The sequence below is a fragment of the Hemitrygon akajei genome, chromosome 30 (genome assembly GCF_048418815.1).
Source record: "Hemitrygon akajei chromosome 30, sHemAka1.3, whole genome shotgun sequence".
NCBI classification, from domain to species: domain Eukaryota; kingdom Metazoa; phylum Chordata; class Chondrichthyes; order Myliobatiformes; family Dasyatidae; genus Hemitrygon; species Hemitrygon akajei.
The window spans coordinates 38,054,172-38,081,038 of record NC_133153.1 but is presented as its reverse complement, the minus strand read 5'-3'; the positions used below and the strand labels follow the sequence as shown (position 1 = coordinate 38,081,038).

General features: G+C 40.8%; 1 protein-coding gene across 1 annotated transcript in view; it reads left to right on the top strand.

Annotated features, from left to right (window-relative positions):
- The window catches only part of iqch (IQ motif containing H), a 187,947-nt gene that overhangs the window by 108,438 nt on the left and 52,642 nt on the right, over positions 1-26,867 (top strand). Inside the window, exon 16 of the mRNA XM_073032631.1 lies at positions 13,299-13,585. Within this exon, the coding sequence (XP_072888732.1) occupies positions 13,299-13,585 (287 nt within the window). The remainder of the gene's footprint in view (positions 1-13,298; positions 13,586-26,867) is intronic.

Genomic DNA, 26,867 nt, shown 5'->3' with positions numbered 1-26,867 from the left:
ATGACGTGGGCATCACTGAGTCGTGGCTGAAAGAAGGTCATAGTTGGGAGTTTAACATCAAAGGATGTACTTTGTATCAAAAGGACAGGTGGGAAGGCATTGGCGGTGGCGTGGCTCTGTTGGTAAGAGATAGAATTACATCTTTAGAAAGAGGTGACATAGGGCCAAAGAATGTCGAATCTGTGTGGGTGGAGTTCAGAAATGGCAAGGGTAAAAACACCAACATGAAAATTGTATATTGTCCTTTAAATAGTAGCCAAGATGTAGGGTCGAGATTGCAAATGGAGCTGGAAGGGGCATGTAATAAGGATAAAGTCACAATTGTAATGTGGACTTCAATATGCCAGGGGATTGGGAAGATCAGGTTGGTGTCAGATCATAAAAGAAGGAATTTGTTGAATGCCAACAAGATGGCTTTTTAGAGCAGCTTATGCTCGAGCCTACTAGGCGAAAGGCTATCTTAGATTGGGTATTGTGTAATAACCCAGATCTTAATAGTCAGCTTAACGTGAAGGAAGCCTGAGGAGGCAGTGATCATAATATGATTGAATTCATACTGCAATTTGAGAAGGAGAAGCATAAGTCAGATGTATCAGTATCACAATTAAATAAAGGGAGTTACAGAGGTATGAGAGAGAAACTTGCTCAGGTGGATTGGAGGGGGATACTGGCAGGGATGATGGCAAATCAGAAGAGGCTGAAGTTTCTGGGAGTAGTTCACAAGGCGTAGGCTCTTTATTCAACCCTGGAACATCTGGACAACAAAAATACATACGTCAAGATGCTCTTAATCGACTACAGCTCAGTATTCAATATAATCATCCCTTCAAAATTTTGAGCCATTCCTCATTGGAGGATCAGAGGTAGAGAGGGTTAGCAACTTTAAATTCCTTGTGTCTTCAATTCAGGGAATCTGTCTTGTGCCTGGCGTGTAAGTGCAATTATGAAGAAAGGATAGCAGTGCATCTGCTGTCTTAGAGGTTTCTGACGATTTGGCACGATCTTTGCCATACTTCTATAGATATGTGCAGGAGAGTATATTCACTGGCTGCATCACAGTCTGGTATGGAAACAGCAATGCTCTTGAACAGAAAGTAGTGCATATGGCCCAGTCCATCTCAGGTAGAGATGCCCCCACCATCGAGCAGATCTACATGGAGTGTTGTTGCAGGAAAGCAGCATCCATTGTCAGGGACTCCACCACCCAGGTCATATTCTCTTCTGGCTGCTGCCATCAGGAAGGAAGGTACAGGAGACTCACAGCACCAGGTTCAGGAACAGTTGTTACCCCTCAACCATCAGGCTCTTGAACCAGGAGGGATAACTTCACTCAACATCACTTGCCCCATCACTGAAATGTTCCCACAACCTATGAACTCATTTTCAAAGACTTTTCATCTCATGTCCTCAATACTTATTGCTTATTTGTTATTTCTTTCTGTTTACGTTTGTACAGTTTGTTTTCTTTTGCACACTGGTTGAACACCCAATTGGTGCACTCTTTCTCACTGATTCTGTTACGGTTATTCTTCTATTATGGACTTAGTGAGTATGCCCACAAAGAAATGAATGTCAGGGTTTTATATAGTGACTATGTATGTACTTTGATAATAAATTTACTTTGAACTTTGCAAGTGGTGGATGCTTGTTCGATTTCAACATTTAAGAGAAATTTGGATAGGTACATGGTGGAAGGATAATGGAGGGCATGGTCTGGGTGCAGCAGGATGGGACCAGGTACTGACTAAATGGACTGAAGAGCCTGTTTTTGTGCTGTGGTGTTCTATGACTCGAATCCCTTCAATTTACATTGTTCCTTATAAAATATTGGATTAGAGATATTGCTGCATAAAAGGGGGCTACGTGGACCCATCACATTCAGCCTGGCAACTGAAGTTGGTCACATGGGGTAATGCCGATCTGCTTTTTGTTGCCAGCAGATCACTGTTCATTTGTTGGTTGTGTATGGCAAACAGTTCTTTCTCGCTGGGAAGGCTGGTTGGAGAAGCTGTGAATTCAAATCTGGAACTGCCAATTAAGTAGAGTCACTGATTGTCAAGAGCATCCAGCTGACCAATACTTCAACTTTAAAATTCTCACCCCGTCAAACCCCTTCATGGTTTACCTCTAACTATCTTTGTAATCACTTTCAACACTACAATTGAAAGCAGAGGAAATTTGTCAGGGTGTTGCATGAACTAGAGGGAAAGTCTTATGAAGTTAAGTTGAGCAAGCAGGGGCTTTTTTCTTTGAAGCGAAGGAGGTTGAGAGGTGACTTGATAAGAGTTATCATCATCATCCTCCTCATTATATGCCATGTCGTATGGTGACTATGATTGCTCTAGGCAAATTTTTCAACAGAAGTGGTTTGCCATTGCTAGTTCTGGGCAGTGCCTTTACAAGATGGGTGGCCCCAGCCATTATCAATACTCATCAGAGATTGTCTGCCTGACATTAATGGTCGCACAACCAGGACTTGTGATATGCATCTGCTGTTCATACGACCATCCACCTGCTCCTGTGGCTTCCAGTGACCTTGAGGGGAGCTAAGCCTGTGCTGCATCTTGCCCAAAGAGAACCTGCAGGCTAGCGGAAGGAAGGAGTGCCTTACACCTCCTTTGGCAGAGACGTATCTCCACCCTGTCACCCAAGATAATGGTGTACAAGATGACAAAAGGCATAGATCAAGTTGACAGCCAAAGACTTTTACCAGGGCAGAAATGGTTACTATGAGGGGGCTAATTTGCTGCTCCTTGTGGCTGCATTCCTGGTAAATGTGTCCAATGGTGGGGAGAGCTTTGCACTTCTCTATTGTGGTCTGCTAGATTTAGCCTTAAGGTGGATAATCCTGTTAAATCTTTAGGAGTTGTTGCGTTTCAACTTGATTTGTCTGTCTTGTAGCATTTGGAAAGATATAGGAAGGAAAGGTCACTGTTTATTTATTTTTCTTAATAATTTTATAAAATTGATTTACTGAGCAATCAAATCCTTGAATTAAACCCACCACAGAGTTATAAAGCATAGTAAAGCACAGAAGAAGAAAAATTGCATTTGGTGCACTGTTAATATTGACTCCTTACATCTTCTTTACTTGTGCATTTTACTTATTGCATTAAAGTCTAGAAATGACTGCCTACAATATTATTTTATGAACACTTAACTTTTGGATCACAGTTAAAGCTAGCCTTTAACCTCCTGAGGAAAAAGTAATCTGCTTAATCTCTGTAAATGATCAAAACCTCCAGCACCCTTATTTCTACAGGATACCTATACTCTGCACATTAAATGTTTACTTACCCAGTACAGAACAGGTCGTATCCTGTGCATACTTGATCAGAAATAAAAACGGGAAATCCTGAAAACATTCAGTAAATCAGACAACATCTGTAGAGAGTGGAAGAACAGAAGTTTCAGGATAAAAATGTAGCGTATGCGTGTGCTTTTTGCTTGTGGACTGTTTGCTTAGCTCAAACTGTTACTACCTCTATAACCTCAAAATCAAAGTAAATTTATTATCAAAGTACATATACAGCGCTGTACAAAAGTCTTAGGCACATATACAGTGCCTATAAAAAGTATTCAACCCCCCCCCCGCACAAGTTTTCATGTTTTATTGTTTTACAACATTGATTCATAGTGGATTTAATTTGGCTTTTTTGACACTGATCAACTGAAAAGACTCTTTCGTGTCAAAGTGAAAACAAATTTCTACAAATTGTTCTAAATGTATTACAATTATTTAACACGAAATAATTGATTGCATAATACTCACCCACTTCAAGTCAGTACTTAGGAGATGCAACTAGGGCAGCCATTACAGCCTTGAGTCTGTGTGGATAGGTCTCTATCAGCTTTGCACATCTGGACACTGCAATTTTCCCCCATTCTTCTTTACAAAACTGTTCAAGTTCTGTCAGATTGCATGGGGATTGTGAGTGAACACCCTTTTCAAGTCCAGCCACAAATTCTTAATTGGATTCAGGTCTGGACTCTGACTTGGCCACTCCAGAACATTAACTTTGTTGTTTTTAAGCCATTCCTGTGTAGCTTTGGCATTACACTTGGGGTCATTGTCTTGCTGAAACAGAAATCTTCTCCCAAGTTTCAGTTCTCTTGATGATTGCATCAGGATTTCCCTGTACTTTGCTGCATTCATTTTACCCTCTACATTCACAAGCCTTCCAGGGCCTGCTGCAGTGAAGCATCCCCACAGCACGATGCAGTCATCATGACGCAGCCACCACCATGCATCACGGTAGGGATGGTGCATTTTTAATTATGCGCGTTTGACTTATGCCAAACATAGCATTTAGTCTGATAGACAAACAGCTCAATTTTGGTTTCTTCAGACCACAGAACCTTCTTCCAGCTGACTTCAGTCTCCCACATGCCTTCTGGCAAACTCAAGCCAAGATTTCTTGCGAGTTTTTTCAATAGTGGCTTTCTCTTTGCCACTCTCCCATAAAGCTGCGACTGGTGAAGCACCCAGGTAACAGTTGTTGTATGTGCAGTCTCTCCCATCTCAGCTTCTGAAGCACGTAACCTCCTCCAGAGTTGTCATAGGTCTCTTGGTGCTCTCTCTTACTGGTCCCCTTCTTGCACGGTCACTAAGTTTTTGAGGACGGCCTACTCTGGTCTGTGCCATATTCTTTCCATTTCTTGATGACTGACTTAACTATATTCCAAGAGATATTAGGTAACTTAGACATTTTCTTGTATCTTTTTCCTGATGTACTTTTCAATAACTTTTACACAGAGTTGCTTGGAATGTTCTTTTTACTTCCTGGTGTAGTTTTTGCCAGGATACTGACTCACCAGCAGTTGGACCTTCCAGATACAGGGGTACTTATGCAATGAATTGCTTTGTGTTTTATATTTTTAATTGATTTAGATCACTTTCTAGCGATCTATTTTCACTTTGACACAAAAGAGTCTTTTTCTGTTGATCGGTGTAAAAAAAAGCTGAATTAAATCCACTGTGAGCCAATGTTGTAAAACAAAAAAACATGAAAGCTTCCAAGGGGGCATAAATAATTTTAATAGACACTGTATATGGCTAGGGTGCTAAAGACTTTGCACAGTTATGTATTTGTCAACGTGGAGTGGAGAGTGAGTTGTAAATCTGGTGGGAGCAAAGGATGTTGGGAATGGTGAGGGTGGAGTGCTGCAGAAGGGGTTGTAGAACAGGTGGCAGAGAAGGAGGTGGTGCAGGTGCAGACACACCCAGTGCTGAGACACCAGCAAGGTTATTTGATTCCAAGCAACTGGTTTATTGATCATTTCAGAATGTCTCTATGGTGCATCCCCTTCCCTCCCCTCTTCCTTGCACTCTTTCCAACCATGACTCCCCTCTCCCTGCCCCCTTTCCACTCTCAGTCCACAATAGAGACCCGTACCAGAATCAGGTTTATCATCACTAACATATGTCATAAAATTTGTCTTTTTTGCAGCAGCAGTACAGTGCAATACATAAAATTACTACAGTACTGTGTAATAAAATTTATGAACAACTATACATAAGCAAAGACTGACAAACAACCAATGTCCAATAGAAGACAAATTGTACAAATAAAAAATAAATGAATAATAATGACATCATGAATTAAAAGATCCTTGACAGTGAGTGTGTAGGTTATGGCATCAATTCAGTGTCAAGGTGAGTGAAGTTATCCATGTTGGTTGAAGAGCCTGCTGGTTGTTGACTGTTCCTGAAACTGGTGGTTTGAGACCTAAGTCTCCTGTACCTCCTGCCTGAGAGAAGAGGTCATACGGCACTCCTTGTAAATGTGCTAAATGGTGGGGAGGGATTTGCTGGAGTAGGCTTTATCCACCACTTTCTGTCAACTTCTCTGTTCCTGAGCATGGGTGTTTCTATACCAGGCTGTGATGCAACCAGTCAGATACTCCCCAGTGTTCATCTATAGAAGTCTGTCAAAGTTTTATATGGCATGCTGAATCCATACATGTTTCTAAGAAAGTAGATGGGTTGCTGTGTCTTCTTTGTGATGGCACTTATCTGCTGGTGTCAGGATAGATCCGCTAATGTGGTAACACCAAGGAATTTCAAATTTCTGACCCTTTCCACTTCCAGTTCCTAATGAGGACTGGTTTATAGACCTCCAGCTTCTTCCTCTTGTAGTTCATTCAGCAAATCTGACAGCATCTGTGCAGAGTGGAAGAACAGAAAGTGTCAGGTTAATAATGTAGTATATTTGTATACTTGCTTTTGGACCATTTTCTTAGCTCAAACTGTTACTGCCCCTGTAATCTACAGTACAAATGCATTTTTAGTCATTTGTGTCTTATCAGTTCCTTTAGTAAGGAACAGAAGCAGAAAATCCTGGAAACTTTCAGTAGGTTGGGTAGCAATTGATTTGAAGATTCGAAGTATATTTATTATCAAAATAAGTATGCAGTATACAACCCTGAAATTCATCTTCCCGCAGACAGTCACGAAACAAGGAAGAACCATGGAACCAACCCATTCAAAGAAAAACATCAAACCTCAAACTCCCCCCCCATCCCCATGTACTAATAGCAACAAAAAAAGATCAAAAACACAGAATATAAAACATAAAAGGCATATTTCAGTACAGTTCAGCTCAGCGTTTATCATCTGCAGGCCACCCCGATTCAAAAATCACCCAATAGTAGTAACAAAAAAAGAGTGACAAGAACTAGAGTCCAAATACTCAATCCACGTCAATTAAACCTTGCTCCCGCCACATCCACCAACAGCACTGAGGGAGAGAGAGATCACTTGAACACAGAGACCTTCCCTCAGGAGCAGCAAGTGAGAGAATGCAGCACGCAAACAACTTCTCCAGCAGCAGCAAGCAAGAGACTGGTAGACGATGCTGAACCTTCATTCACCTTCGCACCTGCCTTGATGACTTCAATCTTGCTCAGCACTTTAATCAGCAAGATCAACGAGAGATGGAGTGAATAATGGGTCCCATCTCAAGGCTTTCAGCCTCCATGCTGTGTGCTTTGGTCACAGACTCGTGGAGACAGCAAAGCGCTAGATCATCCAATCTGCCCAGTGTCACACTGCCAGAATGTAGTTTACAGGCTCTAACAGAAGTAGAACCATATCTGAAATAAAAAAGAAGCTGTAAAGGAAATGAAAGGAATTGCCTCTTGACCCATTGAGGACGTCGCCTTTGGTAGCATTGTTCGCTGGCACTATCTTCTTTCAATTAATGGAAAGAGAAAAAAGTCAACATTTTAGCTGAAAGGAGAGTACCTTTGTCTTTTCTATAATAGTGCCTGGCCATTGAAGTATTCCAGTGTGGAAGCTACAGCCAGTAGAGAGTTAAAATGGTGTGCTAACAGAACAGAACACAGGCACTTTATGCAGCCTTTCCTGAGTGTGAAAGTTCAGCAAGGCAATAGTCAAGATGGTAAGCTGAGAGACAGTGTGCAGACATCATGCACTCACCCAGGCTGACACAGCCCTTGAAAGCCCAACTCTCCTTTGTATGGCCTTTCTGTTCAAACATGGGAACCAAAGTCACCAAGCAGATCAGAACAAGGTAAAGGTGCAAGTGAACACTTACTATTGGACAGTTATTCAAGTTTTTTTGGCCTTTAACACATAGATTTAATTGGTTATTAATACCTGAAATATGTATTATGATTGGTATTTAAATATGCGACTGTGAGATTCAAAAACGCCCAATGTTTCTATTGGATCAATATCTGTATCCAACTACTCAATTTCTGTTAAAAAAAAAGCCATTACTTTCTTCAAGCTTTAGAACAGTTTGGTGACAGGGGCCAAGTTGTTCTCTTTGTGCAGAAATAAATAAAAGTGCAATTGAGAAATGAGTGCAAGTTGCTGGACTCCAGGTAATCGGTGATGACTTTTGCATCAGATTTCCAGCAGCTATAGTTTTTCTTATTTACATTTCCAATCGGAAGGAATCGAGAAGTCTAGTGCTTTTACAGAAAAACAGACTTTCAAGCTCAACACTAAGGCTGAAAAAGAATGTCCAATAAATTCACGAATCTGCTTTGGTGCAGAACTGGATTGTGGCTGTGGCCTGCAGCAATCGACACTGCTGAGCTGAGTGACTCAGTGGCTGTGGCTGCAGACATCGGCTCCTGGACCAGCTTCTCTCACCTTGATGGTCTGTGGCTGTGAACTCCCTTTTGGGGACTCTTGTGGTTTGATGTTTAATTGTTCACTTTCTGTTGTTTGTGTGTTTTGTTCTTTTTCTTGCACATTTGCGTGGGGGCTTTCTTTAATCAGTTCAATGGTCGTTCTTTGTTTTGGGGCTGCCTTCAAGAAGAAGAATCTCAAGGATGTTTACAGTATACATACATTGATAGTAAATGTACTTGGAACTTTAAAATCTAAGATGTTTATTTAGTTAATCTTTATTCAGGGATACAGCATGGTAACAGGCCCCACTGGCGCAACAAACTCGTGCCACCCAAGTACACCCTGTGACCAATAATGTACAAACTGATACGTCTTTGGAATGTGAGAGGAAACTGGATCACCGAGAGGAAACCCAGATGGTCACAGGGAGAACGTACAAACTCCTTACAGACACTAGCAGGATTGAACTTGGGTCCCTGGCACTGTAATAGCATGGTGGTAACTACTATGGTTTGGGTAAGCTATAGAAAGTCTGTGGAAACAGTCAGAAATCTACAAGCAGCTGCTTTGTCCTTAAGTATGCTGCTAGTTTTGTGGACTGAGATCCTGTAAAAATGGGCTATCTCAGCTGTATTGGGCCAAGAGCATGTGAGCTGCAGCACTTTTAAGAGACTAAGAGAGACACATGGATGATAGGAAAATGAAGGGCTATGTGGGAGGGAAGGGTTACATTTATCTTCAAAGTAAATTTTATTATCAGAGTACATATACGTTACCACATACAACCCTGAGATTCATTTTCCAAAGGACATACTCAGCAAATCTATAGAATAGTAACTATAACATGAGCAATGAAAGATCAAGTAGAGTGCAGAAGACAACAAACTGAGCAAATGCAATTATAAATAAATAGCAGTAAGTGAAGGGAACATGAAAAAACAAGATAAAGAGTCCTTAAAATGAGATCATTGGCTGCGGGAACATCTCAATGGACAGGCAGGTGAGCATATTTAACCCCTTCTGTTCAAGAGCCTGGTGGTTGAAGGGTAGTAATTGTTCCTGAATGTGGTGGTGCAAGCTTAGAATAGGTTAAAAGGTCGGCACAACATCATGGGCCGAAGGGCTTGTACTGTGCTGTGATGTTCTATGTTGCTTTTGCACTGCAGATTATGATGAGAGGCAGGAGGAACACACAGGTGCTGCTGATGGAGCAGTGCCAAAGGAAAGGCCACATAAATAAACCATTTGAACCCTCAATTACATTACAAGCTCATAATCACTCCCAGGTATCCACTATTCCATACATGGACCATCTGGAGTCCATTGATTCGATTACAGGCCTGATCTCCTTTGCCAGGTATCCATTATTCTCTGTGTAAATGATGAAAAGGAACTTGACAACACCATTTTAGCATAAAACAGAGCCTTGTCCGATTTTTGAAATATCGGAGGAAGGGATCCGAAGAGAGGCCATAAAAATTCAAATCTAAAGTGTTTGCTCATCATTATTAGAAATGTTTTCTGTCTGTTGCGTTGTGTTCTCGCAGCTGCAATATTTTTCATGTTTAGAAACTCTTTAATTCAGCTTGGAGCAAGTATACCGGAACGTGAATTGTGGATGTGTTTGCTTGGCTGCTTTTCATTTTATTTGTAAATGATAACACGCAGAGATGAAAACCACATTAAAAACTGGTAATCTATTCTCCAGTGCAGATTTGTTGCATCTTTTCTATGATGGATATTGAATTTCATCAGAATTTGATCTCAGTTAGCAACACAATTCTAATGTCATGCAATTTCTTCTCGGAATAATACTCCTGAGAGCCTGTTAACAATTATTAAAATGGCAATATTACAGCTTAAAATTTAAGAAAATACGTTATATTATTAACAGCAATATTTAAATGTTTTCTCTAGTGTTATATAAAGTTAAGTACACGATATCATTCAGATTCTGTTGGTAATCAAGCAAAATTCTGCTCTTGTGATTTGGGTAAAATGAGTTCTATCACTTGGATCTGGATTATCAGACAGCATAGATGTGGGTGAACCTTGGGGGCCTGTTCTTGTACTGAACCTTTTTGGAGGTGCAGGTTCATTAGCCCATTCTGTGCTGTGACTGCACGTATCAGTAGGTGTGTCCAGCAGTGTCAGCGCTGAAGCAGAGTTCCATCAGGAAGGAGGTGCAGGAACCTTACTCCACACCACCAAGATCAAGGACCCTACAACCCTACAACCTACAACCATTACCCTACAACCATTGGGCTCCTGAACCGGAGTGGATAGCTTCATTCTGCTCAACACTGAACTGATTCCACACTCTACAGACTCACTTTCAAGGACCCTATAACTTGTGTTCTCTGCATTATTTATTTACTTATTTTTTTACATTTGCATGGTTTGTTTTCTTTTGTACATTGGTTACTTGTCAGACTTTGTATGTAGCTTTTCATTGATTTTATTATGTTTCTTTGTTCAACTGTGAATGCCTGCAAGAAAACAAATCTTAGGGTAGTATATGGTGACATATATGTACTTTCATAATAAATTTACTTTGAACTTTGAATTCACCCAGAAATGTTAATCCTGATCGCAATCATGACAATCATGTAACTTGTGCTGGAAAGTGTGCACGTATTATGTGGCATCAGGGTGAAACTCACAACAGCAATGGAATCATGCCAATCAGTGTGCTGACCACGATGCTCATCCAAGCCAGTCCTATTTGCTGGCATTTTGCCATTGGTATATTTGATATCAAACTTGATATCATCTATCATCAAAGATCCCCGCCATCCAAGGCATGACGCATTCTCACAGCCGCCATCAGTCAGAAAGTACAGAAGCCTCAAGTCCCACATGACCCAGTTCAAGAACAGCTATTTCCCTTCAACTGTTCGGTTCTTAAACCAACCGGCACAACGCTCATATCTATAATTTAACAACACTATGATCATTTTGCACAAAATGGATTTGTTTTCTTTATGTGTACTTTTTGTGTAAAAGTTGTGTATAATTTATGTTTAATTGATGTATTATTTCTTGCGAATGCTGCTATTCTGATACTGTGATGCTGCTGCAAGTAAGTTTTTCATTGTAGCTGTGCACACATAGACTTGTCCAAGTGACAATAAGTTTGACTTTGACTTTTTAACTTTGATAAAGTTCGCATTTGAAGAAGGGCTACCTAAGTGGGATATTATACAGGAACTGGTGCTTACAGGAGATACAAATTAGACCCATAAAATAAAACAGTAGGAAAATCTCAGTAATTATGGGTTTTGGTAATTATAACTACGAATGTTTTTTGATTTCTGTGTTGACAGGTAGTTAACTGGGGAATGGATTTGATTAAATAGCAGCCGTTTATACAAATGATAGGATTGGTATACTGACATGATGGGATCCAGTGGGCTTTATTTGAGCAAATCTGGCAGCCTAATCTGTATAAGGTGCTCTGATGTGCTGAAGTCTTTTTCAACTGATTAAGCAGAATGATAATTTTACATGACGGAACAATTGCAAAGTGGAGGTAGAACACATGCTAGTGTTTGTGGGTCAGCTTTGTGAAAGGGAAATGTCTTAAACCATTCATAATTACAAACTGTGATGATTGTGTAATCTAGGATAAATTTATAAAAGAATATTTACAACTGAAATAATTTCACAACCCATAGATCCACTTTCAAAGACTACCAATGTACATTTTTGGTATTACTTATCTATCTATCTATCTATCTATCTATCTCTCTTTTTGTATTCTAGTTTGCACAATTTGTCTTCTTCTGCACATTTTTTGTCAGTCTCAGAATCAGAAGCTTTTGCTTATGTATAGTTTTTCATAAACTCTTATTTTATTTCTTTAATATCTGTTAAATGCCTGCGAGAAAATTAATCTGAAGGTAGTATATGGTGACATATATAGACTTAGATAAAAAATTTAATTTGATTCTGAATATACACTCAGTGACCACTTTATTAGTTGCCTCCTGTACCTGAAAAAGTGGTCATTGAGTGTATGTTTGTAGTCTTCTGCTGCTGTAGTCCATACACTTCAAGGTTCAACGTGTTGTCCATTAAGAGGTGGTCTTCTGCACATTATTGTTACGCAGTTATTTCAGTTACTGTTGCCTTCATGTCAGCTTGATCCAGGCTGACCATTCTCCTCTGACCTCTCTAATAACAAGGCATTTCACCCACTGAGCTGCTGCTCACTGATGTTTTTGTTTTGTTTTCGCACCATTCTCTGTAAATTATAGAGACTATTGTGAGTGGAAATCCCAGGAGATTAGCAGTTTCTGAGATACTCAAACCACCCCATCTGGCACCAACAACCATAGTCATAGTCACTTAAATCACTTTTCATCCCCATTCTGATGTTTGCTCTGAAAAATAGCTGAACCTTTTGACCGTGTCTGCATGCTTTTATGCATTGATTTGCTGCCACATGATTGGCTGATTAGATGTTTGCATTAATGAGCAGGTGTACCTGATAAAATGACCACTGAGTGTACATTGTTGCTAATGTTTTGGTCATCTTGCGTATATGATTAGTTTGATATCATCGAGGGATAGCATAGAGCACAGAAGTGACCAGTCAGTTTGATCAGATTTCCCTAGAATGGGGGAATCCAAAACTTGGGGGCATAGGTGTAAGGTGAGAGGAGAAATATTTAAAAGAGACCTTGGGGGGCAACTTTTTCACACAGTTGATGGTGAGTATATGGAACGAGCTGCCAGAAGAAGTGTTTGTGACCGGTACAACAGGACCATTTAAGAAGCATTTGGAAGGTACAGTATATGGAGGGACAGGGCTTAGAGAGAACATAAGATGATTGCAGGAAATTGGGACTAGCTGGCCATGCTCCATGGTTAGCATTGACTGGTTGGGCCGAAGGACCTGTATCCATGCTGTAGTGCTCCGTGACTCTAAACCTTGATGGACCATTGTGCTTTAACAGTTCATTTAGAACTTCCTGGGTAGGAAAAATACTGATGTAAAGTTATGAAAGACATAGATAGAATTGACAGACTTTTTATTCTGAGGATAAAAATGCCAAATGCTAGAGGGAATAGCTATAAGATGAGAGGGGGGAGTTTAAAAGAGATGTGTGACAAGTTTTGAGAGTGGTAGATACCAAGTCTAAGACAAAGTGATCTGAATCATTTTTGTTCCATCCCCTCCTCTAAGGTGGCGTTGTGGAGGCCTATCCGCCATCCGACAGTGTGACTAACCTCACCATAGACATGCTCATAGAGCCGACAGGGGAAATATCGATGGTTTCTTGCGGAGACCAGATCCATTCCGGAAGCCCTCTCGAATGCTGGGGCACCACAGTACCACAGTGTTCCGTGGATCCGAGCAACCTGCACTCGATGTGTGTCAAGATCGCTGAGGCCTGTAAATGCCGAGGGGTGCTGGGTTTCTTCTCAATTGACCTGGTGACCTTCATACATCCATATACAATGGAGCAGCAGGTGAGGTGGACACTAATTGAGGTACATATATCAGACTGACTTATAAAGATTCTGGTCCCTGGGTGACAATTAAAAAAAATTACAAAAAAATGTAACGTGAAGCTTTGTGAACATATCAGCCATAAAATTCTCCAAATGAGGTAATCTATCTTCTCAGGTCAGTGGACTAATTGCAAACTGTAACAGTTAGCTTTTGCCATGTGGGATACACATTCATATCATGTCCTAAGTATTATTTTAATTAATTAAATTGTGTTTTATTAGTGACCCTCTACCAAAATTTATATTTGACTTCGATAAGGTAGCTCAATACTCATTGAAAGATTCATTGTAATAGGTATATAATTATTATGCTGTCTTCTGATGCAGAAGAACAATTTAACTAAATGCAAAATAACACTTTTTTCCTATTCCACCCTCCTGAACTAAACTTGTTCTAATTAAATACATAGTACTGTGCAAAAATCTTAGGTACGTATATAAAAATAGGGTGCATAAGACTTTTTGCACAGTACTGTATTTGTCAACATGGAGGTGAGAGTGAGTTTGTAAATCTGGCAGGAGCAAAGGATGTTGAGAGTGTCGAGGGTGGAGTACTGCGGGAGGGGTGTGGAATGGGTGGCAGGGAAGGAGGGTCAGAGGCATGAGGGTGACGCTGGTGCAGGCAAACCCAATTCTGAGACACCAGGCAAGGTCATTTTATTAAAAACAATCAGAATCAGGTTGAGTCCCGACGAAGGGTCTCGGCCCGAAACGTCGACAGCGCTTCTCCCTATAGATGCTGCCTGGCCTGCTGTGTTCTACCAGCATTTTGTGTGTGTTGTTGTTAGAATCAGGTTTATCATCACTCACATACGTCATGATTTTTTTTGCAGCAGTACGGTCCAAACATAAAATTACTACAGTACTGTGCAAAATTATTTGCTTCCCTAGCTATATATGTGTGCCTACAACTTTTGCACAGTCACGTAAAGTAATGGGTAAGTGGGAATGATTACAAAGTTTTTCCCAGGTCTGAAACTGGTTCTTGCTGAATTAACAGAATTGTCAGTTGTCAGTGGGTTTCACATTCTGCATCTCCCCACCAGTTAACCATATAACCATATAACAATCACAGCACGGAAACAGGCCATTCCGGCCCTCCTAGTCCGTGCCGAACTCTTAATCTCACCTAGTCCCACCTACCCGCACTCAGCCCATAACCCTCCACTCCTTTCCTATCCATATACCTATCCAATTTTACCTTAAATGACACAACTGATCTGGCCTCTACTACTTCTACAGGAAGCTCATTCCACAGTTCTTGTGCATGAATGTAAGAAATATCACTTGCTTCAGTATTATTATCTGCATTTAGTTTAAATTATCTAAAGTGATGGGTTTTACTCTTTAAATGGTAGATATTGAACGTAACAACACTTCAGGATAATTAATGAACATGACTTAATTTTTTAATAAGCATTTAGATAAATATTTTCCATATCCAAAATATTGCTTTCCAAAACTTATGAACACAAGAGATTCTGCAGGTGCTAGAAATCCAGAGTAACATATGCAAAAACCTGGAGGAACTCAGCAGGTTAGGCGGCATCTACGAAGGAGAATGAACAGTTGGTGTTTCAGGTTGAGACTCTTCATCAGGGCTGGAAAGGAAGGGGGAAGAAACCAGAAGAAGAAGGTGGGTGAGGGGAATGAGTATAAGATGGCAGGTTATAGGTGAGACCAGGTGAGTGGAAGGTAAGGAAGGGGGTATGAAATGAGAAGCTGAGAGGTGATAGGTGGAAAAGATAAAGGGTTGAAGAAGAAGGAATCTGATAGGAGAGAAGAGTGGACCATGGGAGGAAGGTAAGAAGGAGGAGCACCAGGGGGAGGTAACGAGCAGGTGAGAGGAGGAAAGAGAAAGAGTGAGAGGGAAGCCAGAATGGGGAGTGGAAAGAGAGTGAAGGGGGAGGGTGGAGAAACTTGTTTGCAATGTTCCTCTCGTGATAGGTTAAGGTCTAAGTATGTAGGTTGTAGGTTTCCAATGCAGAATAAGATGCTAATTGTCCAGGTAACAGTTATGGTATCATGACAACCTTTGCTGCATGTGGTTTCTTATACCTTCCCTGTTGAACTCACTCCGCACTGGTAGTCATCACTTAAACTTACTCAGTCATAGGTTCTAGAAACCACCTATCCATGTCCCCCCCCCCCCCCAACTAAAATTCTCCCTTGGTCCCTTTTAAGATGTTCCTCAAAATCTTTGTTTAACATTTTGGACATCTTTTCTAGTATCCTAATGTGATGTGATGTCAAGTTATTCATCCATTGATGCCCACTGGGATATTTAACCGTGAGAAAGGTCCTATATTAAGTCAAGGCACAAGGAAGAAAATTAGGATTTGCAACAAGGGGGTTCATTTCAATTTCAGCAACTGAAGTGTAACCTAACCACCCATTTCCAGTAAATGGAATGGTTAATTGACTGAGTTCTATAAAAAGCAGCCAATCTACTACATCAGCCACCAAACAGGTAATGATGTTGAGAATTATCTTAAGAAAGCTGAAGATCATTCAGCCTTCAGCCTTGATTGGGATAATTTCTGTCAAGACAGTTTGTTTTAATAGGTCAACAGCTGAATATTTAATTGTTGCTCTGAATATGTTGAGGGCTAACTTAAAAAAACACTCATCAAAAATAGGACCAATTCAGTAGGCTCTTCTTTATTAAGCAAAGATCTGTAAAATGGGGGCAGTTGGTGCAGGGGAATAAACTGAGTGAAATCTTCCGATTCAGAACTGGGAAAATCAGAAGAGTTAGTAAAAACAAATGAAGGAGTCGGACTGAGAGGAACAATGGGAACAGAGTAAAATGGATGGGAAATGATCCACAAGAGTTCATTTTATGAGTTCACACGCTGTTAAACTCTGTGATCTTTGATGCCTTGAAAGAAAGAGAAATTAGACCTTGGTTGGAACAGTGATAGATGAAGTGAAAGTGCAGATTGGACAGCATTGAGATCAGAGTGAATTAGTGACATGATGTTGACTGAGGTAACAACTGGAGAACTAAAATTGTCTCCTATCATTTTGGCCTTCAATACATTCCCTATCTAAATCACCCCAGTTGTGGGAATAACTAAGGCAAAAAGCATGGACATGTTCAAAGAGGGAGATGTTGATAGGGTAAAGGTAAGTAGAAAGTGATTCAAAGTTCAAAGTAAATAGATTATCAAAGCACATTTATGTCACCATATACCACCATAAGATTATTTTTCTTGCAAGGATATACAGGAAGTGTAAAGAAATACAATAGAATTTATGAAAAAATCTGTACATAAACAAAGACTGATAAACAGCCAATATGCAAAAGAAGACAAACTGTGCAAATAAAAAACACTGAGAAAATGAGTTGTACAAATTCCTGGAAAGTGCGTCTGTAGGTCATAGAATCAGTTCAAAGATGTGATGAGTGAAGCTATTCACACCAGTTTAGGAGCCAGATGTTTGTAGGCTAATAACTGTTCCTGAACCTGATGGTGTGGGACCTAAGGCTCCTGTACCTCCTGCCTGATGGTAGTAGTGGGTAGGATGGTGGGGTCCTTGAGAATGGGTGCACATTCTTGTGGCAGTGCTTCTTGTAAATGTGCTTAATGGTGAGGAGGGCTTTGCCTGTGATACATCTGCACCATTAACACCAGATAAATTTGAGGGAGAATACAAAATATTGATCCATCCTGTACTACAAATATCTTGTACTCACCCTGAAGTCTTCCCTTGACAATCTAAATCCTTAAGTCAATTTTGACATCTCCAGATCATTTCCAGTTGAAATTTCCAATTCATGTTGTCATCAATAATGTCCTGCACTCTGAGTCCTGGTGCTATAGCCAAGCTTCTTCAGATAAAATAAGGAAGCACAAATCAAGCTATTATATTAAAGTTACATGATTCAATTTTCAGAAGCTTAAAAGTGATTTGAATGGATGTGCTGGGGGCTGCCCACAAATGTCACCACATTTTCTGGCACCAATGTAACATCTTTCTGCTTGTGTTTTCAATGAAACAACACAAGCAGAAACAACAATAATAAAACAAAACAAGACAACAATAGCAAAGCAAGCCCCTTTCCCATCCTCACACACACAGACAGGCCTTCAAACACAGAACAGAACATGTCCAGGCCTCAAGTTGCATGAGGAAAAGCATGACCTAGAAAGAGATGTTGTTGACTTAACTGATCCTTTGTGAAGTATTTGATCTTCGTTTGAACTCATTAATAAGTTGTTATGTGTGTAACACGCTCTTGGGTATCTCCATTCTCCATACAGAGCTGCAGTAAATAACTACAGAGAATTCATAGAGCTTAATAACATAATTAAATATCATTATGCTGTAACTATAATATCGTAATTGAAAACATAAGTGGTTTCACATAGTCTTTTCTAAGATAATGTTTTAACAATTTGGAGACAAGATAGCCTAAATGCATTCATGCAAATGTAGTTCTGGATTGTGTCTAGTTAATTCAGTGGTGAATTTTCTATTCTTGTGCGGTCAGCTGATTTGCCAGTAGATGGCAGTCTCCATGGACCTTGCATCAGGCAGTCTTTGTAGCACTGGTCTGGAAAATTAGACATTTTCACAGTTCTAGACAAATCTTTACAAAAAATTCTTTCCCCATTTTTCATAAATGTTTTTCTAACATTCATAACCTTCTATTCCCTCAGGGCAAGCCGAAATAACCAACAATGTAAAGCAAATTGTACATCTCAATCCCAGCTCTTTTGCAGTTTTCTTTGCAGGAACTCACATACCCTGAAGTATCCCAGACACCCTGCTCATGGACTGTTTGTCCCACTCCCATTAGGAAGGAGACTACGTAACATCCACATCAGGAACACCAGATTCAAAAACTGTTACTTTCCCCAAGCAGTAAAGCTGATCAACACCTCCGTCGCTACTTTTATTCTCCATCAGTCACCTTATGTACAGCCTAGCATAACTTTATGGAAATACAGTCAATCTATGGATGGAAGCTATCTTATGCATTATATTTATTGTGTGTTTTTTAATTACTATTGTGTTCTTCATCTTTTGTGGGTTTTTTTGGGCTGCATTGGATCTGGAGTAACAATTATTTTGTTCTCCTTAGACTTGTGTCCAGGAAATGACATTGAATCTTGAACTGCCCTAACCCCTTGAGTCTGTGTGCCATTCAGGGAGATCACAGCTTCTCAGTGACACTCCAAGCAGGATGAGAGGAAATCCTTTACTGTGTACAGTTTCAGTGACTTGTTCCACTGGAACAACTCATCTTAACTCATCTTATTAAAATGTTACAGGTGATCCTGAATAAAACAATGCAGCATTTATCCTATCTCTGAATGTTCAAATGTTACATTTGGGAGAAGGTTAGATGGATACACGGATACATAGGTTTGAAGGGATACAGTCTGGATGCAGGTAGATCAGGTCAGAATGGACTAAGTGGGCTGAAGGGCCTCTTTCTCTGCTGTAGTATTCTATAGCTGTATGATTCTACCTCTTCCTCGCTTACCACTATGGAGCTTTAAAGTTGCACTAATGACTTAGCAGATCAAAATTCAATATGCATCCCAGTTCTTTCTCTTTTTTATTTATTTCTTATTGGAAATGCACCATTGTAACAGGCCCTTCTAGCCCAATGAGCTTGCATGCCCAGTCACACCCATGTAACCAATTAATCTACTACCCCATATGTCTTTGGAATGTGGGAGGAAACCTGAGCACCCAGAGGAAACCCATGAAGTCACAAAGAGAACATACAAGCTTCTCACAAGCAGGAATTGAACCCAGCTTGCTTGCACTGTAATAGCATTACACTAACCACTACACTACCTTCCCGCACTTTGTTTAAAGTGAATGTACTGCCACTTGTAATAACAGAGTGCAGTGTAGCTATCATCCCACCATTGTCTTAGGGCAATCTAAGTAGAAATGCCAGTGTTAAGCACTAGTCAATAATACATTTAGTAAACTAGACTTTCATGTACAAATATTTACCAAATTTGAGAGCAGATCCAAATGTTCCTCCCCATTCTCTGCTGAGCTAATTGGAAACCACACTGATGTTTTTCTTGTCTCTAAGACTGTTACTTAACATAGATGGATTTGCAAGATTTGTCAACAGCTCCAGTGTTGCCAGGTGGAACAAGCTGATAACGAAAGCCAAAGATGAAACAGTCACAATTCTATGACATTTAGGCAAGACTGCAGAGGAGAGTTTATTGTTGGTTTCATTCTCACTGTTGAATGGTCTTCAATGAACCAAGGAACAATGGAATTGGAAACAACATTGGTTCCACTTTACTGTGGAAGACACTAGCAGTATGGTGGAAGTTCCAGGTATCGGGGTCATGAAGTGTGTGAAGTTGCCATTATAAGGGAAAAAGTAAGAAAGGTCTAAAGATAGATAAGTCACCTGGATCAGGTGATGTACAGACTAGGGTTCTGAAAGAGGTGGTTGAAGAAATCGTGGAGGCATTAGTAATATTCTTTCAAGAATCACTAGATTCTAGAATGGTTCTAGAAGACTGGAAAATTGCAAATGTCACTTCACTCTTCAGGAAGTGAGAGAGGCAGAAGAAAGGAAACTATAGGCCAGTTAGCCTGACCTCAGTAGCTGGAAGATGTTGGAGTTGATTATTAAGGATGAGGTCTCAGGGTACTTGGAGGAACATGATAAAATAGGCAATAGTCAGCATGGTTTCGTCAAGGGAAAATCTTGCCTGACAAATAGGTTGGGTTTCTTTGAAGAAATAATAAGCAGGACAAACAAAGGAGAATTGGTTGATATTGTGTACTTGGATTTTCAGAAGGCCTTTGACAAGGTGCCACATGAGGCTACTTAACAAGCTTTGAGCCCATGGTATAACAGGAAAGATTCTAGCATGGATAAAGCAGTGGCTGACTGGCAGGAGGCAAAGAGCGGGATTAGAGGGAGTCTTTTCCAGCTGGCTATGGTAACTAGTGGTGTTCCACAGGTGTTGGGACCGATTCTTTTTACATTATATGTCAATGATTTGAATGATAGAATTAATGGCTTTGTTACAAAGTTTGCAGTCGATATGAAAATAGGTGGAGGAGTAGGTAGCTTTGAGATAGTAGAGAGGCTCCAGAAGCACTTAGACAGATTAGGAGAATGGTCAAAGAAATGGCAGATGGAATACAGTGTTGGGAAGTGTATGGTCATGCACTTTGGTAGAAGAAATGAAAAGGTTCACTATTATCTAAATGGAGAGAAAATACAAAAGATTGAGATGCAAAGGGACTTGGGAGTCCTTGTGCAGGATTCCCTAAAGGTTAATTTGCAGGTTGAGTCTGTGGTGAGGAAGGCAAATGAACTGTTAGTGTTCATTTCAAGAGGACTAGAATATAAACACAATGTTGAAACTTTATAAAGCACTGGTGAGGTCTCACTTAGAGTATTGTGAGCAGGTTTGAGCCCCTTATCTTAGAAAGGATGTGCTGAAACTGGAGAGGATTCAGAGGAGGTTCACGAAACTGATTCCAGGATTGAATGTCTTGTCATATGAAGAACATCTGATGGCTCTGGGCCTGTATTCACTAGAATTCAGAAGAATGAGGGGTGACCTAATTGAAACCATTTGAATGGTGAAAGGCCTTGATAGAGTGGATGTGGAGAGGATGTTTCCTATGATGGGAGAGTCTAAGACCAGAGGATACAGCCTCTGAATAGAGGGGGTGTCCTTTTAGAATGAAGATGAGAAGGAATTTCTTTAGCCAGGGGGTGGTGAATCTGTTGACTTCTTTGCCACAGGCAGCTGTGGAGACCAAGTCTTTATGTATATTTAAGGCAGAGGTTGGTAGTTTCTTGATTGGTCTGGGCCTGAAGGGATACAGGGAGAAGGCAGGAGATTGGTGCTGAGAGGCAAATTGGATCAGCCGTGATAAAATGGTGGAGCAGACTCGATGGGCCAATTGGCCTAATTTTGCTCCTATATCTTATTGTTTTATAGTTTATATTGTCAGAGATACCAGGTTACAGTGAAAAACTTGTTTTGTAGGCCATCCATACAGTGCATTTCAGTAAAAGATAAGCTTTATTTGTCACATGTACATCAAAACATCTAATCGTGCTATGAAGTATGTCATTTGTACAAAATCCAATCAGCAGGATTGTGCTGGTTGCCACACTTCAGGCGCTATTATAGCATGGCCACAACTCACTAACACAAACCGTAGGTCTTTGGAATGCGAGAGGAAACCAGAGCACCCAGAGGACACCCACTCAGTCACATGTAGAATGTACAAACTATTTAAAACAGCAGCAGAAATTCAATGTTCAAAGGAAATTTATTAACAAAGTATACATATGTCACCATATACAACCCTGAGATAGTGTTCTTGTGGAAATGCACAGTAAATTCAAGAAACATAATTGAATCAATGAAAGACTGCAATCAGTGAAAGAGGGCACACAGAGAGAATGTCTGGCATGAAAAGTGTCTAATTGTGCTGGCTATTGTACCAAGGCAGTGAGAAATGTAGTCTGTGTCTATGGAGGGGAGATGTCCTTCAGAATCAGAATCAGGTTTATTATCCCAGACATATTTCATGAAGTTTATTGTTTGTGGCAGTAGTACAGTATTACATATTATAATAAGAAATTATTTAACAATTAAATATGTTGTGCAAAAGATAGCAAAAATAGTGAGGTAGTGTTCATGGGTCGGTTCTTTGTCTGTTCAGAAATCTGATGTTTGTAGAGCCTTGAGTGTGTGTACCTCCTCCCTGATGGTAGTAATAATAAGAAGGGCATGTCCTGTGAGTTAGGTGTTGTTAACGAAGAATGTTGCCTTTTTGAGGTATTGCCTTTTGAAGACATCGTCGATGCTGGATTGGCTCGGGCCCATGACGTTATTTTCTGCTCTGAACCATTGCCCCAAATCCTTCAACCCCTTACTTTACCTCCTCCCTCTTCTACAACTGCATACCCATCTACCTCCAAGTCTGAACGTTAAGAATGGCAGAGAGAGGAAGGAAGAACAACCATCCTCACAGTAAACAACATCATTAGAAATTCCAAAGTGGAAAAATTACTACCAGAGCTTTTTTTAAACATTGATCTCCTTGTGTTTGATCCGAGATGCCTGCTTGCATTGCAAGGCAGCTTAACGGCCTAGCATTTTCACTTTTGTCAACATCTACTAAAGTAAATTTGTTGAAAATGATTTTATTTCATTAGTTCTTCATTCACTGATTGCTACAGTAGAGGAAAAAGTAATTGTTCTAAAATAGAAAACTATTTGGCTGGAACCCGGTGGGTGAAAATCAGTGCCAGACAATTCCATCAGCTGACTGGTTCACTTTGTTTTCGACTGTGCATCCCAGTTTTAATTACTCCACCACCAACAGCTAAGCCTTTAAAACTGCTTAGCACCTAAGCTCTGGAATTGCCTCCCCAAACCCCTCTACCTGTCATTCCTCTTTACACCAAACAAGTCATTGAGCATCAGTATGATCTCTGCATGGCAATCCTGTAAATTATTTTGGAATTTCTGGATTTATAAAATAGGTAATATAAAGGAATACAGTACTGTGCAAAAGTCTTAGGCACATATACAGTATATATATAGATTATACGTAGGGTGCCTAAGACTTTTGCGTAGTACTGTATTAATTTTATGTAATGCACTGTACTGTAACCACAAAATAAAACAAAAAAACACAAATTTCATGACATATGAGTAATGATAGACCTGATTCTGATATGGGTCGCTATTGTGGGCTGTAAGTGGGAAGGGGGCAGGGAGAGGGGAATCATGGTTGGGGAAAGTGGGAGGGAGCAGGAAGCACCAGAGAGACATTCTATAATGATCAATAAACCAATTATTTGGAATCAAATGAGGTTGCCTGGTGTCCCAGGGTTGTTTGTGTCTGTATTCATGTCACCCACTCCGTACCTGGCACTCCTCCACTGCCACCTGTCTCACAACCACCACCCCCCCCCCCCCCCCACCAGTGACGAGGGCTCTCAACACCTCAATATCCTTTGCTCCCACCAGATTTACAAACTTGCTGTCCACTCCATGTAGACAAGTACAGTACCGTGCAAAAGTCATAGGCACTCTAGCTATATATATAGACAATGCATACAAAATGCTGGAGGAACTCAGCACACCAGGCAGCATCTATAGCAAAAATTACAGTCAATGTTTCGGGCCAGAACCCTTCAACAAGACTGGAGAAAAATGCTGAGGAGCAGATTTGAAAGGTGGGGGGTGGAGAGAGAGAAATGTCATGCATTAGTAGAAACTTGGACGGGGAGGGATGAAGCAAAGAACTAGGAAGTTGACTGATGAAGGTGACAGAAGGCCATGGAATAAAGAAAAAAATGAGTGGGATGAAGGAGCACCAGGGGGAGGCGATGGGCGGGCAAGGAGAATCCGGTAGGGGAGGGAGGCATTACTGGAAGTTTGAGAAATCGACATTCATGCCACAGGTTAGAAGCTACTCAAAAGGAATATAAGGTGTTGTTCCTCCAATCTAAGTGTGGCCTTATCCCGACAGTGGAGGAGGCCATGGATGGACATATCAGAATGGGAATGGGAAGTGGAATTCAAATGGGTGAACACTGAGAGATCCCGCTTGTTCTGGCAGATGGAGCATAGGTGCTCAGTGAAGTGTTCTCCCAATCTATTTCCATCCATGGCCTCCTCCACTGTTGGGATAAGGCCACACTTAGGTTGGAGGAACAACACCTAATATTCCATTTGGGTAACCTCCAACCTGATGGCATGAACATCAATTTCTCAGACCTCCAGTAATGCCTCCACCCCCTTCACCATTTCCCATCCCCTTGTCCCTCTCTCATGTTATCTCCTTGCCCACCCATTGCCTCCCTCAGGTGCTCCTGCCACCCCACCTTTTTTCTTTGTCTGTTTCACCAACCACCTAGCTCTTTGTTTTATTCCTCCCCCTCCAAGTTTCATCTATCGCCTGGCAGCCCAGTGCATCTGTAGATGTGAACTTCCCACTATTCAGGACATTTACAAAGACAGGTGTGTAAAAAGGGCCCGAAAGATCATTGGAGACCGGAGTCACCTCAATCACAGACTGTTCCAGCTGCTACCATCCGGGAAACGGTACCGCAGCATAAAAGCCAGGACCAACAGGCTCCGGGACAGCTTCTTCCACCAGGCCATCAGACTGCTCGATTCATGCTGACACAGCTGTATGTCTATGTTATCTTGACTGTCCTGTTGTACATACTATTTATTGTAGATTACTATAAATTGCACGTTGCACATTTAGACAGAGACATAATGTAAAGATTTTTACTCCTCATGTATATGAAGGATGTAAGTAATAAAGTCAATTCAATTCAATTCTTCCCCCCCCCCCACCCCCCCCACCTTTCAAATCTACTCCTCAGCTTTTTTTCTCCAGTCTTGCCGCAGGGTTTCGGCCTGAAATGTTGACTGGACTTTTTTCCATTGATGCTGCCTGGCCTGCTGAGTTCCTCCAGCATTTTGTGTGTGTTGCTCAGATTTCCAGCAACTTCAGATTTTCTCTTGTTAGAGAATTAATCAGCCTGGATTAATCAGCCCCACAATCCAGACCATGCTCTCTTCTCACTACTGCCATCATGCAAGAGGTACAGGAGCCTTAGGTGGTGTACAGGAGCCTACACCACCAGGTTCAGGAACAATTCTTCCTCCTCAACTATTTTAGTGGTGGGTGAATGGAATGCACTTCCAGTGACAGTGGTAGAGGCAGATACAATAGAGATTTTTAAGAGTAGAGGGCTATGCAGTAGGGAAATTCTAGGGAGTTTCTGGAGTAGGTAACATCATCGGCAAAACATTGTGGGCCAAAGGGCCTGTAATGTGTTGTAGATTTCTATGTTCTATGTTCTATCAGGGTCTTGAACCAGCGTAGATCAGACTTCCAATATAACTCGGAGTCCTGCCATGTGCAGAAGTTCGCTGATGACACGGCCATAGTGGGGTGTGTCAGGAATGGACAGGAGGAGGAGTATAGGAAACTGATACAGGACTTTGTGATATGGTGCAACTCAAACTACCTGCGTCTCAATATCACCAAGACCAAGGAGATGGTGGTGGACTTTAGGAGATCTAGGCCTCATATGGAGCCAGTGATCATTAATGGAGAATGTGTGGAGCAGGTTAAGACCTACAAGTATCTGGGAGTACAGTTAGACGAGAAGCTAGACTGGACTGCCAACACAGATGCCTTGTGCAGGAAGGCACAGAGTCGACTGTACTTCCTTAGAAGGTTGGCGTCATTCAATGTCTGTAGTGAGATGCTGAAGATGTTCTATAGGTCAGTTGTGGAGAGCGCCCTCTTCTTTGTGGTGGCGTGTTGGGGAGGAAGCATTAAGAAGAGGGACGCCTCACGTCTTAATAAGCTGGTAAGGAAGGCGGGCTCTGTCGTGGGCAAAGTACTGGAGAGTTTAACATCGGTAGCTGAGCGAAGGGCGCTGAGTAGGCTACGGTCAATTATGGAAAACTCTGAACATCCTCTACATAGCACCATCCAGAGACAGAGAAGCAGTTTCAGCGACAGATTACTATCGATGCAATGCTCCTCAGACAGGATGAAGAGGTCAATACTCCCCAATGCCATTAGGCTTTACAATTCAACCGCCAGGACTTAAGAACTTTTTAAAAGCTATTATTAATGCTTTTTGAGATAGTGATTTAGATGCATATCATATTTTTTTACTGAGTTAAGTATTGTATGTAATTAGTTTTGCTACAACAAGTGTATGGGACATTGGAAAAAAAGTTGAATTTCCCCATGGGGATGAATAAAGTATCTATCTATCTATCTATCTATCTATCTATCTATCTATCTATCTATCTATCTATCTATCTATCTATCTATCTAGATAACTTCACTCACCTCAACACTGAACTGATTCCAAAACCTATGGATTTTCTTTCAAGGACTCTACAACTCATGCTCTCAGTATTATTTATTCATTGTACTTGCACAATTTGTCTTCTTTTTGCATATTGGTTGTTTGTCAGTCTTTGTGTATAGATTTTCAATGATTCCATTGTAGTTCTTTATTCTACTGTGCCTGCAAGAAAATGAATTTCAAGGCAGTACATGGTGACATACACGTAAATTGATAATAAATTTACTTTGAACGTTTTGTCTCAAATCTTCTAGAGCACAAGTATCTCATTCTCACTTCCTGCTTCATCAGGTTTTAAAATATTGTGGACCCAAGAAACTGTAGATGCTGAAATCTGAAACAAAAGAATAA